The sequence below is a fragment of the Helianthus annuus genome, chromosome 3 (assembly GCF_002127325.2).
Source record: "Helianthus annuus cultivar XRQ/B chromosome 3, HanXRQr2.0-SUNRISE, whole genome shotgun sequence".
Taxonomy (NCBI): domain Eukaryota; kingdom Viridiplantae; phylum Streptophyta; class Magnoliopsida; order Asterales; family Asteraceae; genus Helianthus; species Helianthus annuus.
In genome coordinates, this window is record NC_035435.2 from 121,761,485 (window position 1) to 121,777,020 (window position 15,536).

General features: G+C 35.4%; 1 protein-coding gene across 1 annotated transcript; it reads left to right on the forward strand.

Moving 5' to 3' along the window:
* The first annotated feature begins 7,670 nt into the window (after positions 1 to 7,670).
* Positions 7,671 to 9,242, forward strand: LOC110929571 (fasciclin-like arabinogalactan protein 2). Its single transcript, XM_022172725.2, has one exon. The coding sequence runs from the start codon at positions 7,755 to 7,757 to the stop codon at positions 8,973 to 8,975; it is 1,221 nt and encodes a 406-aa protein (XP_022028417.1). The 5' UTR covers positions 7,671 to 7,754; the 3' UTR covers positions 8,976 to 9,242.
* The last annotated feature ends 6,294 nt before the right edge of the window (positions 9,243 to 15,536 follow it).

A 15,536-nucleotide genomic window follows, 5' to 3' on the forward strand; every position in this document is an offset into this window, starting at 1 on the left:
GATCTTTGCATTTGTGGAATTAGGGTTTGGGTTTTTGCTCTACACTTTGCATTTGGGGAAGATGACAACTGATTTATTTAGGAGGGTATTTATTGGGGTTTTTTAATTAAAATATGTTTTAATGAAATGTACTACAAAACTACCCCTGCACAAAAAGACAAAAAAAGCATGTTGAAACAGTAAAAAATGAGAGTTTTTGAGATTTGGACTAAAATGGCAACAAAATACAAACCACAGAGACCCAGATTTAAAAAGTTTGAGATTTGGACTAAAATGACAAAACTGCCCAAACCACAGGGACCAAAATGGTAGTTTACTCTATTTTTTAAGTATACAGTAATTTTAATAAATTATATGCTTCTTGTGTTTTTTTCTAATTGGTTCGATTTTTTGGGCTTTCAAGGGGTTGCAAATTTGTTTTAACTTAAAAAACGAATGTCCCAAATTAGTGATACACATAAGTTCCTAATACAATACATATTTAATAATACAATACTTTTAGTATACTTGATAATTATTACGATTACGAATAAAGTAAATAAGCACAATCCAAAAACTGTAGGTGTGTGTGTTCATCATGAAATAAAATTATTCCATTTGTATTTAAACCATGATATGGATTTTGGTTTAGCCCTCGACTACTTCTATGTACATGGTAAGTTAAATCGAAGCTGTAATTCGAGCTTCATATCTCTTATTCCTAAAACAAACAATCCTCAAATTATCAACAACTTTAGGCCAATCAATCTGATTGGTTGTATCTCAAAAGTTGTTACAAAAATTTTGGCGAGCAGACTAAAGAAAGTCATGGATTTCTTGGTTAGTGACGTGCAAACAGCATATATAGAAGGACGAAGCATTCTTGAAGGCCCATTAATTATTAATGAAATCATTTCTTGGGCAAAGAGCAGTAAAAGGAAGATTATGCTTTTTAAAGTAGACTTCGAAAAGGCGTTTGATTCGATAAGCTGGGCTTTCTTAGACTCGGTTTTATCTCAGATGGGATTTCCGGCACTCTGGAGAAAATGGGTTATGGGATTGTTAATGACGGCTAGAACTTCGATTTTAGTAAATGGTTCACCAACGTTGGAATTTGACATACAAAGAGGGGTCAGACAAGGTGATCCGTTATCGCCACTCTTATTCATCTTGGCTATGGAAGCACTACATATAGCTACTGAAAGCGCAGTTGATGTGGGTATTTTCAAAGGCGTCAAAACACCTGGAAACGGTCCGTCTATTTCACATCTCTTGTATGTAGACGATGCATTATTTGTTGGTGAATGGTCGGATGAAAATTTTCACAACCTTGCTAGGCTGCTTAGATGTTTTCATCTGTCCTCGGGGCTAAAGGTAAACTTCTCAAAAAGTAAAGTTTTTGGAATTGGGGTCGGTAACAATGATGTCTCGGAAATGGCTTCGATACTTGGGTGTGAAAAGGGTTCGCTACCTTTTTCCTACTTAGGTCTACCGGTTAGCTCCAATATGGTTCTGGTGAAAAACTGGAAACCGGTCATTGAGCGTTTTGAAAAAAAACTCTCACTTTGGAAGGCACGGACGCTATCTTTTGGAGGGAGGATGACACTGGTGAAAGCAGTTCTAGGTAACCTTCCAACTTATTATTTCTCGTTATTTAGTGCACCAGTGCATGTGATTAAATATCTAGAAAAAATAAGGCGTAAATTTCTTTGGGGGGGGGGGGTTGCATGGATAAAAACAAGATGAGTTGGGTACCGTGGTTTAAAGTGGTGGCTCCGAAGGAACAAGGGGGTTTGGGTATTGGCAGTTTGGCTTCGATGAACAAAGCTATGATGGTAAAATGGATCGTTAAATTCAGAAATGAAACATCACACCTCTGGACGAAAGTTATTATGGCCATACATGGGAGATTAAGAAACTACAATGTTATTCCTATTAAGAACTCGGTAACAGGGGTATGGAAAAATATAATACAACTGGGTAAGGGTTCAAATTTTAAGCTTTCTGATGTTGAAAAAAGGTTGGAGATGAAATTGGGTTGCGGAGACAAAACATTTTTTTGGCTAGATAAGTGGGTAGGCGAATGCTCATTAAAAGATCGGTTCCCCAATCTTTTTGCTCTGCAAATCAACAAACATAGCCTGGTTCAACACATGTACAGTATCGAGAACGGGATTATCTCATGGAAATGGGGCGGCGGCACTTCGGCTAGTCAATCGGGTATTGAAGACACATGGGAACAATGCAAATCGCTGTTAAAAAATGTGGAATTAAATAAGAAAAGTGACAGATGGTTGTGGAAACAGGAGGATAACATAGAAGAATTATGTGTTGGATATTTGCGATCAGAACTGGATGGGATTATTCCGGTTCCGGAAACTAAGGTTCTTACATGGCTGGGTTGGATACTGAAAAAGATTAACTGTTTTTTATGGAGAGCGGTGCAAGATAGAATCCCGACGAGAGAAGCATTGGCGATGAGGAATATACAAATTTCTTCGGTTTTATGTGCGCTATGCAATCGATGTATCGAATCGGTTGACCATTTACTGATTTCATGTCAATTTGCTCAATTGGTTTGGACGGCGATTTCGTTATGGGTCAAAATTCCGCTTCCAAGATACTTGCTTAGCGTGGTTGGTTTGATGGAACATATTAAAGCTCATAGTTCGTCACTAGAAAAAAAGAAGGCGGTATATATGATACTTGCGGCAACATGTTGGACACTTTGGCGTATAAGAAATAATGTTATTTTCAACAGCAGGTCAATGAATGTTTCAAGAGCTGTTGGGGAAATTAAAGCAGTTTCATTCTTATGGATAAAAGAAAGAGCTGGTAGAAGGGATCTAGATTGGGAAGCATGGGTAGATTTTAGTTGTTTCATGCGATTCCTGTTGTTTGTTTTCTTATGTACATTGAATTGTTGCTGTGTTGTATCTGGGCATTTATCTTAGCAACTTGCTAAGGTTTATGTCTGTATGTTTTAGTTTTTATAATATCGCCTTTCTTCAAAAAAAAAAAAATTTAAACCATGATATCATGTTGAGATTTTGGTATTTGTGCTAGCGACATGTCGTACAGGTTGGCATTTGGTGGAAGTTGGTAACACAGCTACTATATTGAAAAACATGTCCAAAATAAAAGAAAACATTTACAAGTCTACGATATTTGAGACGAAAATTTGTATTTTTTTATTATATAATATCAATATCAATTTTTATAGTTGAGGACTTGAGGTCAATAATTAAACTAGAAGATATTAAGTTACAATCTTAGTAATAAACTCATAGGTTTATACCATTTAACCAATTAATTTTCACATATTGAGGATCATATTCGCCCCGTTTGCAGTATGCGCATATATATATATATATATATATATATATATATATATATATATATATATATATATATAGAGTAGGAGTTGGGTGGAAAGTGTGTTTTTCCTAGAAAGTCTAGGAAGCAATAAGAACGCGACATGTGGCATTGAAGGATTTTATCTAAAAGGGCATTTATGTACTTTCACAATCTATTTTTATTTTAGGAAATTATCTTCAATAACCAACTATCCATAAATTTCGGAATTTTTTATTTTAGATTTCTGATCTCACGTAATATCAATAATTCCTTCGTTTTCTTGCTGGAATCTATCAGCATGTTCTTGATACTGTGTTTTAACAGTTTGTTCTTGGTGATGTGTTTTAACAGCAAGCAGATTCATACAGATGTGTTTTATTATTCAGATTCATACAGTTGTGTTTTAACAGCAAGAAGATTCATACAGTTGTGTTTTAGCGTTTAGATTCATACAGCTGTGTTTTAACAGCAAGCAGATTCATACAGTTGTGTTTTAGCATTCAGATTCAAACAATTGTGTTTTAACAGCAAGCAGATGCATACAGTTGTGTTTTAGCATTCAGATTCATACAGTTGTGTTTTAACAGCAAGCAGATTCATACAGTTGTGTTTTAGCATTCAGATTCATACAGCTGTGTTTTAACAGCAAACAGATTCATACAAATGTGTTTTAGCATTCAGATTCATACAGCCGTGTTTTAACAGCAAGCAGATTCATACAAATGTGTTTTATCATTCAGATTCATACAGCTGTGTTTTAACAGCAAACAGATTCATACAAATGTGTTTTATTATTCAGATTCATACAGCTGTGTTTTAACAGCAATTCAGATTCATACAGCTGTGTTTTAACAGCAAGCAGATTCATACAAATGTGTTTTACATCAGTAGATTTCGCCCCAGCTTTCGATCGGCTTCCGGTAACTTTTCCGCTGCTATCTATCCTTTCCAAAGTTTCCTGCTTTTTGAATCTCTTCCCTGCAACCAGCAAAATACCGTCAATTACAAACAAGAATCACCCGTAATCGCTTTGTAAAACACGCAGTACAATGAAAGCTTGATCATACGTATATGGAACAAGGAAAATCTCTTATCTTCATCCATGATTTTAGGTATTTTTGGTATGATTTTGGGGTTTCCGAATTTGGGTTTAGAGAGAGAAAGAGAGAGAGGGAAATTGGCGTGAATTAAGGAGATGTGATCTCTGGCGGTTATTTTTGATTGGTTTAAAACACACATAAGGACGAAATTACCCCTACTCATTTAAAACAATCTATTAAATATAGTTAATTATTACAAGATTGTCATTGATTTAATCTCAACCCTTAAAAACACCAATCGGATGGACAAGATCGCTTCCTAGACTTTCTAGGAAAAACACACTTTCCGTAGGAACCCTACTCTCTCTCTCTCTATATATATATATATATATATGTGTGTGTGTGTGGGGGGGGGGTGCTCAAGGTCCAAAAGTGAAAGTGCACTAATTTTAACATTATTTTATTAATTTTGTAAAAATAACATTAAAAGAGTGTGATGGTTAATCATGCATCATGTGATGAAACGAAAAATAATGGAAAAAACATGGAATGTAGTTTTTTTTAATTGATGTGTTTTTTTTATTTAGATGGATGTGATGTATTTTTTTTTAGTTGATGTAATTTTTTTATTTAATATAATATGATTTTAGTTTAATTTTCAATGAATTTTATTTAATATAAATGATTTTTTATAAATAAAATTCATTTACTTATTTAAAAGAAAACAAAAAAATAGTAACACGTATCAACTCATGTCTCAAACTCATATATCTCCCCTCCCTTACTTTTTTGAGCTTGAGTTGTGGAGTCCATAGTGCCTATGTGTATGCTACATGACAACTCATGTCACCAACTCAAACCCGAACTGCATAGAGTCTTAACAAATATAAATTCACCGGCAAAATTTCCATTTCAACCCTCTGAGTTTAATTGAAAGAACTCCAAACATCATGTGTGAAACATGTCAGAACAAATAAACTTTATTTTTCATATAGCAACCGACACTTATTTGGGTCCCGCAATTTCCAATTTTGAAGGCATTCCACCAACAAAAGGGATCCAAATGTACCCCTAAACTTATGTGTTTAGTAACTATGTTCATCTAAGTATATTAAAGATCATTTTACCTCCAAACTATAAATTAAATCTTGACACTATATGATTCATTTCATTTTCTTGATATTATAAATCTTTATAAATGTCAATATAAAGTGGAAAGTTTATTGATACACTATATAAATGTTTAATGATTTAAAATGAAATGAATATACTTTTATAATTTTTTTGAATAACACTTTACTGATAAAAATTTACGACTCAACAACATAACTTATGACTTATTTATGGATTAAAAAAAAAAACTATTTGTTTCTGTTATAATATATGTGCACTTATGAAATAGGATTTTTTTCTTGTATGATATGATCTAGGATTGCATAGATTCCATCATGGAAAACCTTGAGGCTTTGCTAATTGTGTAGATTTAAAGCAAAATGGTTATGTAACAAAAAAAAACAACAATGTGTTTATTCGTAGGATTTATTATATTATATCATATACACACATTCATACCTATACATGTATACACTTTTATGAATTTATGTACTACCTCGTGACACTGTTTGGAAGGTTACTGGGTATATGTAATAATGGTTGTTGTCTTGATATAAAAAAACAAAACCAATCTATTTTCTCGGAAATTACAAATCCTTTATTGAAAAAGGTTCAAAATCATTGAAAAAAATAAATAAAATAAAATACAAGAGGCTTTATGCATCCTTTTTTGAACTTATAAAATATCATACTGTATCAATATACATAAAGTTTGTAATGCAAATTATATAATGTCTTAAAACACAATTTAAAATTCACAAAATATTGTATAAGTTTAAAGGTTTCATAAAATTATCCCAAAATCCAAAAATAGTCAGGGTAATTTTCTAATCTGGAAAATTGTATGGACTAAATATGTCATGGACCACAAAACAGAGGGCATTGAAAAAAAGAAGACAAAATGGTGAGAGGGTGTAGACGTGGACAATGTGTGACAGTGATACGGTTGTTTGTATATAACCGAGATTATTAAAACTTCATTATTTTAGTAGATATTTTACTGAAAATAATAAAATTAGGTGTACGTATTATAAATAAATAATATTTGGTGACTTTATACTTGTATTTTAACCCAACAATATATTTAGCATTGATGGCGATGGGCACCCAAATTATTTGATTGACAGTCTGGAACTCACTTCCTCCACACCCTTCTATTACAATTCGTTTTTCTTTATTTGTATTACTTTTGGAAACATATTATTATTTTTTCCACATATGGCATTAACTATGGTTAAATTAAAAGGTGTAGTTTAGTATATGTTAATTTTGTCAATTTGATGGGTTTGTAGATTTTATATTGTCGAATACAATTTAGGAAGTCATAGATAATTCAATATATTCATGTGTGTGTGAAATATATCACCTCCAACATATACACACTTAAAATTTTGTAACTACATATTCTTTTATCTAAATAAGTTGCATGGAACAAATATCATAAATATGTTAAACAGGACATAAAACGAGTTAACCACTCCCCTTTAAATTTAAAACTTTTAAATATGATTATAAACACTTAAGTAGGGATGAGATTGGTATCGTACTGATACTGAAATTGAGGAAAAGCGGATACCGAATGCCGTACTACATCGGTTCGGTGCCGGTTTTTGGGTATTTTACCCCTTTGAAACCGCTTTAGTGTTTTCCATTTTACCTAAACTATTCAAACAATTATATGTTTAGTTTACAAAAACAATAAATAACTAAACTGATTGTAAACAAATATTCAACTGGTTTACAAGAAAATATATATCAACCCATCTACCATTATTTAAAATATAAATTGAAGGATAAATTAACTGAATAGCGTCAAAAAAAAACCCTTGAAATTCCTTAGTAAAATTCAGTACCAATTTCGGTTTTTACCAAAAAAATACTGGTATTTGTATGGTTATTTACCAATACTGACATTCAAAAAAAAAAAAAGAAAACTAATAATAATAAAGATACCATTTATGATTGATACGGCGATACAATACCGATAGTTTGGTAAAAAAAAAAAAAAATCTCATCACTACACTTAAGACATTATATGATACATTTGAAATTAATAGATTGGCCATCCACCAAAAATAATATAACCCAATTATGATACCATAATTGTATTAACCAACTAAAATACATTTATTATATATCATACATTAAATAAAAAATTGTCCAAAAGCAATCAAGCATACCACATGAATATATATAACCACACTTTAAACCCAACACACACCACTCACTCCCCAACACCTTATCATCATCATCTCCACCACCACCATGCCGACGGCAACGGCGATTTCTCTCTCAATCCTCTTCCTCCTCTCCCTCACCACCACCATCCACGCCCACAACATCACCCGAATCCTCGCAAAACACCCCGAATTCTCCACCTTCAACCACTACCTCACCATCACACACCTCGCCAACGAAATCAACCGCCGGCAAACCATCACCGTCTGCGCCGTCGACAATGCCGCAATGTCCGACCTCCTCTCTAAAGGCTTATCAATCCAAACCATCAAAAACGTCCTCTCCCTCCACGTCTTCGCCGACTACTTCGGCTCCAAAAAACTCCACCAAGTCACAAAGGGTTCAACCTCCACCGCCACTATGTACCAAGCCACCGGCGAAGCCCCTGGCACTGCCGGTTACGTACATATAACCGATGTCAAAGGTGGCAAGGTCCGTTTCACACCTGAAGATAATCTCTCCCAAACAGACTCAGTGTACGTCAAATCTATACTAGAAATGCCGTACAACATTTCTGTTATACAAATAAGTTCTATATTACAATCTCCAGAGGCTGAAGCGCCTACTGCCGCACCAGATCTGAACCTAACCTCGTTGTTAGACCGAGATGGGTGTCAGTCATTTCATAACCTGTTAACTACTTCAGGTGCAATTGGGACATTCTTAAGCAGTGTAGAAGCCGGTGTAACCGTTTTCTGCCCTGATGATGACGCTATAACAGCTTTTGCTCCAAAATATAAAAATCTAACTGCTGCAGAAAAGACATCTTTGTTGCTGTACCACGGAATTCCTGTGTATAATTCCATGGGGATGCTACGGTCGAGTAATGGGTTGATGAACACTTTGGCTACTGAAGGAGCTAAAAAGAAGTATGACTTTACTGTTCAAAATGATGGGAATGATGTTAAGTTGAAGACGAAAGTTGTGACGGCAACGGTTACTGGAACGGTGGTGGATGACGAGCCGATTGCGATTTATACTCTTGATAAGGTTTTGCAGCCCAGAGAGTTGTTTAAAGGCGCGGTTGAGGAAGCGGATGAACCGGCGCCTGCCCCCAAGGGGGCGAAGAAGAAGAAGAAGGCAGCAAAGAAAGGAGATGAGGCGGAGGAGGATGCCGAGGCGCCTGGACCGGGTTCGGATGAGGATTATAGTGATGATGATGCGGCGGATCAGACGGCGAGTAGTGGTGAAAGGGTTGTGGCGATGGTGTCGGTGGTGGTTATGGCGGTGTTGTTGAGTTTGTTTTAATTTTTTATTTTTTTTTTCATTTTTTATTTTGGTTTTTTTTTGTGTGTCGGTGTGATAAAGTGACAGCGGGTATCATGGGTCTCCCACGAGAGTTGCTCATGCAGGAATAGAATTCTCTTTTTATTTTTTGTTTTTAATTTATGATTTAAAGATTTTTATCTTGTTTTATTTATCATAAACGAAAAATAATGAGTCTTTTTTTTTTTTGAGTTCCTATGCATTGTAATTAATTGTTTTGTTTATAAAATGGAAAATGTTTGTATGATACCTACTTTGCTTATGGCTGAATATTGAATATGTAGTGTGGTTCTAATAAGGGTTAAAGTCACCCCCTTAATGCACATAATTTATTTTAATTAGAAAAGTTAGGGAATTGTATAAGCAATTTCACGTAATACTAATTAAATATTTGTGAGGCAAAAAAAAAAAAAAAAAGAATGACTATATGCACTAGTTAACAAGCTAGGTATACATATTTATATGGTTTTACAACAAATATTTATTAGAGTAAACTACCAAAATGGTTCCTAAGATTTGGTCACTTTTGTCGCTTTAACAAAAAACTCAAGCATTTTAAATCTGGGTCCCTGCGGTTTCAATTTTGTTGTCACTTTAATCCAAAGCAAAATCTGGTAAGATTTTTCAGTTAACATTCAACTTTTTTTCTTCTTTTCTCCCTTTGAATGAAGGGCAAAATGGTCAAATTATTTTAGTTTGTTATAGTAAAACGTCAAAAGACCATTTTGCCCTTCGTTAAAAGAGAGGAAAACAAAAAAGCTGGATGTTAACTTAAAAGTATAATCAGATTTTGGTTTTGGATAAAAATGACAATAAAATTGAAACAATAGGAACCCAAATTCAAAAGGTTTAAGTTTTGGACTAAAATAGTAAAAGTGAACAAAACTCAGGTACTATTTATTTAGATATGTATTAAACGGATTTTAACGGTCAAAACTAATGACTTCTTAGGTTAGGTCGGCAATAACTTGATTTTATTGCATTAAGAGAAAATAAAAATAAAGAAGTACGACAAAATGAAATAAAATGGTTTAGTAATAATGTAAATAAGTTTTTATTATATATACATGATTAGTTGTACGTTTGAAAAAGATAAGATGGTACCGTTAGAATTGAAGAATCTGCCAACTGGCTGTCGACATGTGCCTGCCTAGTTGGAAGCAGTTGGAGCCATACGTTATTCATATTTTCCTTTCACTATAATTTCAGATGCTCCTTTTTTCTTTAAATGCTTGATATAGTGTTAGAATACGTGTAGTCATAAAGTCTAATTTAGGGACGTTATGTGACGTGTGACGAAATACGTAAGAGAACGGGTTTATGGGGTGTTATATTAAAATAGAATGTAGTGGTAAGGGGGTTATATAACCTCTTCAATTATACACATGTATGTGTATATATGTGTGTGAGTGAGAGGAAAGATGCTGGAGAACATGACGCCGCGAAGATAATCACGCCGCAAAGAAAAATCTCGCCGTAGTGGTGTTGGTAGCGCTATGGGGGTGCTATGCTTGGATTTGCCGGGAGGTGGCGCCCCACTACGGATGGCCTTATTCGTTAAGATTTTTTTTTTTTTTTTGAACCGAAAACTTCATAAAACCAACCGAACCCGAAAACCGGGACGGAAAACCCAAAGAATTACATAATAACGAAATTACACCAATCCGACCAACGGATCGACATGAATTTATACCTATTTTTGAACCACAAAATCCCCATCGATCTCACGTCACTAAAAATATCTTTGACCTTGACTTGCTGACCGTTGAACCTAATACCATTCCTAGCTTTCCAAAGGCTCCAACAAACAATAATAATAACCTTAACCGCCTCTTTCTTCACCGGCCCTTTACCATCCTGTTCGTTGAGATTGATACAATGATTTATTAAGTTAAATAATAATAATCCATTGGGAATAGCCCAATGGTGTTGGTGAATTAAATAAGGTGTAGAATAGTAGGAGGTCATGGGTTCAATCCCCATGGTGTGCAAATTTAGCCATTCAAAAAAAAGTTAAATAATGATAATAATAAGGGTGGTGGGGCGTAGAACTCGGAAGCGATTCGGGTAGTGTGAGTATGGGCGGGTACCCCATCTAGGGGTGTGCATAAAATCGAATTAACTAAAACCGAATAATCGAATCGAAAAACCGAACCAAATCAATAACCGATAGTTCGGTTTTTGTTTTTTGAATAACCAAATTTTTGGTTTCGGCTAATCATATATCTAAAACCGAAAATAACCGAACCGAATAACCATATGTGTATATATATCCGTGTATGTAATATTATTTATAAGTTCACGACTCACTAGATTTTTTAACCATTTAGTCCAATTGAGGGTCAAATATGCATGTGGTCAGAGGCGTCTCTGAGAATTCACGTACCATGTTCGAGCTTGAAAAAATGTGTCCTTCCGTAATGTTTTATTATTATTAAAAAAGATCAAATTATATTGGGCTCAATAAACCTAATGCCAAGTGGGCTAAATTCTAAACCGTAAAAAATTATTTGTAAATGGTTCTATATTGGAATTGGTATGTGTTTACTATCTTATATATATATCGGATTTTTTTAAATCGCATGCCCCTCGAAATCACGGGCCTTGTGTGGAGGTCCTCCCCGCACACCATCAAAGCTGCCACTGCATGTGGTATCTATATAATTTTGCAAGTCTTATATTCATGAGTTTATATTTTATAAGTTTTATGTACATTGGATAATTAACCGAAATCGATCCATAACCGATGGTTAACCGAATAACGGTTAACCAACCATCGGTTATGGTTATGGTTAATACTTTTCAATTTACTGAAACCTCGTTTAACCGACCATCGGATAACCGAACCCACGGTTAACCGAGTTTGCACACCCCTAACCCCGTCGCAACCACCCCCGGTTGTGCAATCGAGTAGTGCGGGCGGGTCTGTGTCCCAAGGTACAATAACCAGAACAGTATGTATATTGCCGGAGATAGCTCTTGCGCTCGAGATAGCACCAAATATAGTTTGGTGTTTATAGAAAATAAGAAAATTAGAAGTTGTTTCTACTTGAGAGTAATTTAGAGACTAAAGAGAGTAAGATTCTCTTCTATCTATTAGTATGAACCACTAAGTTCATATATACACACACATAGTTTCAATCTCATTAAAACTAGTAATAAATAAGATATGTTGTCATAACTAAAACCATTAATCTTGTAATAAACAAGATAATCAACATAGTTTTAATCTCTATTAAAATGGATTTAAGTGGTTAGTAAACAATGGTCATCTTAGTTTGACCAGGTCTAACCAATCGTTCTGTTACCGCTGCAAATCTAGTCATGCGCCATCCATACTCGTGCGCCGCCTACACTCTCCACCCTAGCCAATGGTGTTCGCCATGCGCCTAAGGAGCTCGCGCCACGCCATGGCATCCGGCTACGCCACCCAAGGGTGCACCATAAGCGGACCCACCACATATAGGCCACGCGGACAAAAATACAAAGGCGCCTCACGGCGTTGCAAGTGTGTGAAGCGCAAAATGTGCCATCAAAGCGCCCACACCATGCCTGTGTGGGTGTGCGCGCAAGTTAGGGTGCCTTTAGGGACCCACTCGTGTTTGCCTTAAAGGAAACAATAGTCAAAGAATGCTCCTCCTTATAAACCACTTTAAGTTTCGTCATCCCACCTATGTGGGACAAGTTGACAAAGCTTAATCCATTCCCATCTTTGTTTGTTCCAAACATACAACTTTAAGCTTCGATTTCTCATTCATCTTAGCTACATTTTGGACGTAGTTTGGTTTATTATGAAACTTTCACAACGTAGAACACAATCCCATAAATAATTATTTATATAACACATATACAAATATTATTATTGGTGTCCAAAATATTTTATAAAAAAACCCATTTTCACTAAAATTTCCAACATTACTCGGGAGAGGAGGAGAAATAGAGTAAGGGAAGTGAGTTAGGTGACAATAATATTTGAATAGTGGGTGGTGGGTTGAGGTAGGAGAGTGTCCCCTCCTGTTTAGATTGTGTTGAGTTAACTGAGATGACATGATCCTGTTAGATGATTAGACCATCCGTAGTGGGGGGTTTTTTGGCGTTTTCCCAAAAAAAAAATGTCCAAACACACCTCGGAACCGCCTCCGGGGGCTTTTTTGGAAAAAAAATGGTGGGCGTCCTTTTTTAAACGCCTTCACTTGTTTCTTTGGCCAATAGCATTTTTTTGATGGTTTTTTTATTTTTTATTTAATTCTATTATAATATCTAATCATTGCAAGATTTCAAGCTCCACTACACCTCTTTTAACATAATGTCCCACAATGCCCACATGCTGACTAGACCGTCACATGACGCAAAATACCCAAAGGTCTTCCCTCTCCCACTACACATGGTCTTAGACCATGCGTAGTGGTCAAAAAAGTGGGCGTTTTTTTGCCCAATAATGCCCAACCACGTCCGACATCGGCCCCCCGGGGCGTTTTTTGTCAAAATTTGGTTTAGGCGTTTTATTTTCCACGCCCAGCTTCACTTCTTATGTCCAATCACCTTCATTTTCCTTTTTGTAAAACCAATCAGTTTTGATGTTTTTTTATTTAATTTTATTACAAACATAATGCCCCACAATGCCCACATCCCCACTACACCCATTTTAAAAAACGTCCCATAATGCTTCATTGTTGACTGGGCTGTCACATGACGCAAAACGTCCAAAAGTGAATGCTAACCACTACAATGGTTTTACGTGTGGTACTTGTATGTTGCTAGGTATGTAACCCCTCCATGACTCCACCCTCGTTATAACAATATTCATCGATTCTCTTAGATTAGATCCATCAATCTTTAAACTCAATATTCATTATGTTTAAAAAACTATATCACAAGATCGATAATTTTGTTATTTTAAATTTGAGTGTAACATTTTTATGCATATTTTTGTTTAAATACAACCTTTTAGAAACATTGATATAAAACTGATTACAATAGTTCTAAAGTATTATAAAGTGGTGTGTCTAAGGACTAAGATTTCTAATATAATGGTACGTCTAAATTAGTTACAATGATGTATATAAACTATTTATAAGTGCATGTAACTTACATTGGTGTGTTCAAAACCATTACAAAGATCAATGATGTCTTTAAAAGTACTTGTAACTATACGAAAACATATACTCTCGTCTAAAATGCACCAAGGTTTATAAATTTCCATTGAAGTATAATTTAGTTTTTTAGCTAGTGTTTTTTTATTAATTGAAAATGTTTAAGGGAATCTCTCTATACAGCTTTGGAAAATTGTCTGTGTATGTATGGCAATTTAGGTGATGGAGAGCAAGTATGTATTGTCTGCTTGTCTTGAAAATAATTATTGAAGGAAGAGAAAAACAAACGTGGGAACATCTAGCGCGATCTAGATGCGTTAAATATGATTATGCAATATTTATATTTATATTTATAAAAATGAGAAAATTATAAATAAAGACACCGCTTCTCTTAAAGCCCAGAAAGTTCTGGTGAATGCCTTGTATGGTGAAATCGTTAAGACAGTTGAAGAGAAGTTTGCCTTGTCCCCGCGGAAGCGAGTCGTGTTTGAGTGTTTGCGAGCCCCCCATGCTCAGGATTTCCTATCTGTTATTCTCATCGAAGGTTTAGGGCAATGTATGTCGGCTGTGGAATACCGGACTATCCTCAAGTACCGGCTGATGGTACCCCTTTTCCTGGTTGATGACCCGTGTCCCGTATGTCGGAAGGCTTGCTTCGATTCTTTTGGTAAGCATGCAGTTCATTGCAAAGAATTACCGGCTTTAAATATCTAAATGATTTAGTTCGAGATGTGTTTCATTATGTCCTTAAGCGGGCAGGGATCTCGGCAAAAAGGAAGCCCCGATGAACTTCTTTACCGATCCATTAGAAGGGAGATCTACCCTACGGCCCGCTAGCATTCTTGTTTTTGGATAGAAAGCAGGGAAACACGCGTGTGTCGATTTGACAGGTGTGTCCCCCCTCGTTGGGCTAAGGGACCACGGGTTTGTGGTGGGCCAGGTGATAACAAAGGTCGGAGGCGGGCAAAGTAGTTAAGCACGAAAAAGCTTGCATCGAGAATCAGTACATGTTCGTCCCGTTCGCTTTCGATACCTTTGGCGCTCTCGTCCCTGACACGGTGTGGTTTCTCAAGCGGGTTCAACAGGTGGTAACCAGTAACACCACACATGTTAAGGGGCAAAATTTTGTGTATAGCAGGGTAGGTTTTGCTACTCAGAAGGAGGTAGCAGCGCAACTTGTTGTCCGTCTACCTGTCATTAGTTTGTAATCGTCAAAAGAAAAAACGTGATGCTAATTAAAAAAAAATATTTGAAGAATTTACATTTATATATGCAACTTTATTTTCATTTCATGCTTGAATGTTAAAGTTGTAAATATGGTAAATTTGATTAATCTTAAAATGTGGTTATGAATCAAATATGATAAGAGTTGTTGAAAGAATTGGTCATCACTTGTAATAGTATAGATAGTCAGGTTTGTGTATAAATTTTAGTGTCTTTGATGTTCTTT